The following is a 4290-nucleotide window of genomic DNA, read 5'->3' as shown; positions in this document are numbered from 1 at the left end:
ACGTACAATGTCGAACAAGATTGGACCGTTTCTAATTCTCCCTTTCTTTTTTTTTTCTTTCATTTGTTTGTTTGTTTGTTTGTTTGTTTTGTTTGATCGTTCATTAGTTCGTTAGTTTGTTAGTTTGTTAGTTTGTTTGTTTGTTAGTTTGTTTATCGTCCATCTTTGTCACTTCGCGAAAATCTAGATGGAGTGGGGGAAAATTTACGAACCGTTTGTACGTGCCTTTCGAGTGACTTTTAAAATAATAATCGATTTTACTCGAAATGATTATTTTTTTCCTCTCTTTTTATTTTTATTTTTTATCTTTTGTAATTTTAACAGTTTCGTTAATTTTAGGAAGAAGATATTTTTCGTTCTTATATAACCTTCAGATGATTTTTTAATACCATCAAGGGAAAGTACGAGATGCATATTAAGACGTATGAGCTATATTCTTTCCTATCTTTTTTTTTCTTTTTTCTTTTTTCTCTCTAATGTATAATCGCATCTTACGTCGATATTATTGTATTAATTTCCTAAGAAGAAAAGAATCCTGGGAGATGGGTATAAGAGATGGAAGTGGGGTTGGAGGGAATGGGGTAAAACTGTCGGTTTAATAGTGATCATAAGTAATCAATTATAAAAGTGATCAATTTCAATTTCGAACAAAAATTTATGAGGACTAAATCGAGCGAAGGAACAACGTGACATATTTTAAATATTAATATTTTAATATTAAACACGATCATGAGAGAGAATTCTTTATGAATCGTAAGAATTATAATTAATTATATATATAATTTTTAATAATTTTTTAAGAGAAAAAATTTCCCTTGAAAATTTTTCATAGTTAAAGAAGATCGGACTATTTTAATTTGTAAAATAACGGAGACGTGCACACACACATTCGCAACGATTTATGGGGCGACTGGAAATTCAAATGAAGTTACTTCCACAGATGTCATATTTTCTCGTTAAGTTTACAAGAATATAACGGATGGTTGTAGGTACTCGCACACTATGATCTATATTTCGTTGTTCCTTCGCAAGAGTCTCCACCCCCTGGAGAGTCCTCTCAACGAGGACGATCCGTCGTTCCCGGTTTGAGCAAAGCACTCGTGCGTGCGTATGTGCTCGCTCACTTCCACGCAAATTACATCGTCGAGTATTTAAATACATAGATTTAAAATTATTATACATAGTTGTTATGCACATTGGGTGCACGCTCGAATACCGGGAATAAGGGTACATTGATGGTCCGAATCGGTGTTATTTGTATCTCTTTCTTTCTCTCTCTCTTTCTTTCTCTCTCTCTCTCTCTCTCTCTCTCTCTCTCTCTCTCTTTCTCTCTTTTTCTCTCTCTTTCTCTTTTTCTATCGAGGTCTCTATTAATATTTGATACTTAATGTTTGAAAAATCGTCAAAAAATTGACGACTCGTTCGATGTCAGATAAATAGTTTATTTTGTTAATTGTTAATCTCGGTAATTAATAATGAATACTCACCGAGATGTGCCCTGTTTTAACGCGGCTTGTGACGTCAAGTAGGTACGTACTATTTTAAAACATTTGTAAATATGTCCGATCGCGATTGATCGTATCTTCTTCTTATCTTCTTTGTGTGCAAAAGAGAAAAAAAAATAAAGATAGAAAGAACAAAAAAAAAGAGAAAACAAAAAATAACATTCTCATATAATGTTTATAGATATTGTAATATGTGTGTGTGTGTGATATGTGTGTATGTATTTTTAGCTTACCTTCACCTTCGCTGTGTGCATGAGAGAATGACACTAGTTTTTTAATTATTTTTTTTCTTCTCTTTTCCTTTCTTTCTTTCTTTTTTTGTTTTATTTTTGTTTTAGTTCGTTCGTTTCCTCTATCTTTCTTCTTTCTTTTCTTTTCTTTACTTTTCTTCTACTTCCTTTTTGACTCCCTCTTTGTTTTTGTTAAAACACGCTTGTCACTCCTTGATGATTTACGACGCACATTTGCTGTACGAAAACATTCGTACTCCGTTTTTTAAAGTATCAAATACATTAGACGAAATAGTTTTTCATTGTCTTAGAATAAGTTTTTAGATTAGTATTTTGCAAACTCGGAGTACGAACGCATTGTGGTTGCCGTTATCCTCGACATGTTTACGTCATTCATCAAATGACCTAGTCTACTTCATCTTCGATAACTTTGCATGTTTAGGAAAGTACATAAGTATTTCCTTTTTCTCTTTTTTTTTTCTATCTCTTTCTTTCCTCTTTCGTCGTAACTATATCGCACACTATCGCGCGTTCATTCTTTTATCTCCTTTTTTCTTTTTCCGGATTTTTTTTTTCTTTTTTTTTTTTTCTTTTTTGTATTCTCGATAATTTGCGTAAGAAAAGAGGTGCGTTTTTATTTTGGATAGTTGTAATTAATATTTAAAGTTTTATGTGAGTTTTAATCTTAAATTTGCAAGGAAAGAAACTTTTCAAAAGTGTGCAAAAGAAAGAAAGAAATCGTGGCATTGGAAAAAGTATCTAACCTCTTTCCCCAATTATCACGCTAAAACACGGTTGAACGCTTCGAGTACAGCCATAATAACAATAGCAATAATAAAAATAACTTGTTCGGGCTTTCTTTAAAACTAAAAATGTCTAGCACGTTGATAGTACCTTACGTTCTCGCCGTATCTTCTATTTTCCTCCTATCTGTTCCTTCGTCGAAGAGTTGGTGCACATATGTACGTAATAGGTATTCGTTGCAAGACACATATGTATACGTGTATGTATGACTTGCAACTCTGACGACAAAATGGTTTCGTGCGAAAACGTAAGTTTGTTGAATTAGATTTTTGGCTGTGAAAAAAGAAAAGTAAAGAAAAGAAAAGAAAAGAAAAGAAAAAAGAACAATGAAATGAAATGAAAGAGAAAAAGGAAGTTCAAGGAGAAGAACGTCCATTTGATCGGAACGATGGCACGGTGTTACAGGTACAGTCCGTTGGCGGGTGACCTCCTTGCGAACTCGATGCTGCCAGGTAACGCGATGAACGGTTCCGGTTGGTGCATCTTTGTCTACAACCTGGCACCCGAGACCGAGGAGAACGTCCTGTGGCAGCTCTTTGGTCCTTTCGGCGCCGTCCAGTCGGTGAAGGTCATCCGGGATCTTCAGACAAATAAGTGCAAGGGTTTTGGTTTCGTAACGATGACCAATTACGAGGAGGCGGTGGTGGCGATTCAAAGCCTGAACGGTTACACTCTCGGCAATCGCGTGCTCCAGGTCAGCTTCAAGACGAACAAGAGCAAAGCCGCGTAGGGCAAGCAACAACAAGCAGCAGCAGCGGCAGCTGCGGCGGCAGTGGTAGCTGCCGCCGCGGCAGACGCGGTAGCGGTAGCAGCAGCAGCAGCCTACGATCATCGTGAGCGACTCCTACGTACGGTGGCTCAGCTCCCGGTAGCTTTACCGGCTCACGTCTACACCAAGAGAACCAACAATCAGCAGCACCAACAACAACAACAACAACAACACCATAACCACCACCACCATCACCAACATCATCAACAACAACCACAACAACAACAACAGCAGCAGCACCACCACCATCATCATCACCACAATCACCAAAATCATCAGCAACAACACCATCATGCAATTGGCGGTAACGTTGCTGGGAACAATAGCGCCGCCGGTGGAAGCGGCAACAATCATCCTCCTGGCAGCAACACTATTCTACATCGTGCTGCGAGCCAGAAACAGGGCCATCATAAGCAGCCCTTTTCTCTCCAGCGTTTACCCTCGCGCTGGCACGAGCTAACGCACTCAAGATGGCCGCCTCAGGAACATCAACAGCAGCAACAACATAACGCGCAACAGAAGCAGACCTCCTTTAAGAACAAGCCTACCCACCAGACGGTCGGCAATAAGAAGCAGCTACAGCAGCAGACCGAGAAAGCGTAATGTCGTGTGCATGTGTGAAATTGGTGAAAGTATGAGTGAAAGAAAGATAGATAGAAAGAAAGAAAGAGAGAGAGAGAGAGTGTGTGTGTATGTGTATGTTTGTGTGTGCGTACGTGTGAAAGGAACAAAGAAAACGAGTATGGGGGTTTCGTTTAAAAGAGCAGGGAAAGAAAGAAAGTGAGAGAAAAAGAGAGAGGGAGAGGGAGAGAGAGAGCGAGAGAGAAGGAGAGAAAGAGAGATAAAAATGGGGGATGCTTATCAAAAATCAATGATGCAAACTGCTAATCAATATCAACTGGGTTGAGCCATTGGGTGGATGAGAGAAAGAGATTGAAAGAAGTAAAGTTCGATAGAATTTTTTTTTCTCTCCCGGACACAT

General features: G+C 38.2%; 1 protein-coding gene across 17 annotated transcripts in view; it reads left to right on the top strand.

The window, feature by feature from the left end:
- Positions 1–3451, top strand: part of LOC124425578 (ELAV-like protein 1) — a 44268-nt gene extending 40817 nt beyond the window's left edge. For 11 of the 17 annotated variants that reach the window (XM_046966101.1, XM_046966100.1, XM_046966099.1 and 8 more), the window contains 2 exons: positions 1527–1529; positions 2945–3451. In XM_046966101.1, coding sequence (XP_046822057.1) covers positions 1527–1529; positions 2945–3269 — 328 coding nt within the window. In that variant the 3' untranslated portion in view covers positions 3270–3451. The remainder of the gene's footprint in view (positions 1–1526; positions 1530–2944) is intronic. The other 6 variants (XM_046966115.1, XM_046966116.1, XM_046966112.1 and 3 more) reach the window with 1 other exon arrangement.
- Positions 3452–4290: the final 839 nt, after the last annotated feature.

This window comes from Vespa crabro, chromosome 7 (assembly GCF_910589235.1).
Source record: "Vespa crabro chromosome 7, iyVesCrab1.2, whole genome shotgun sequence".
NCBI classification, from domain to species: Eukaryota; Metazoa; Arthropoda; class Insecta; order Hymenoptera; family Vespidae; genus Vespa; species Vespa crabro.
The sequence above is the reverse complement of the archived record's forward strand: the minus strand, read 5'-3'. Positions and strand labels throughout refer to the sequence as shown.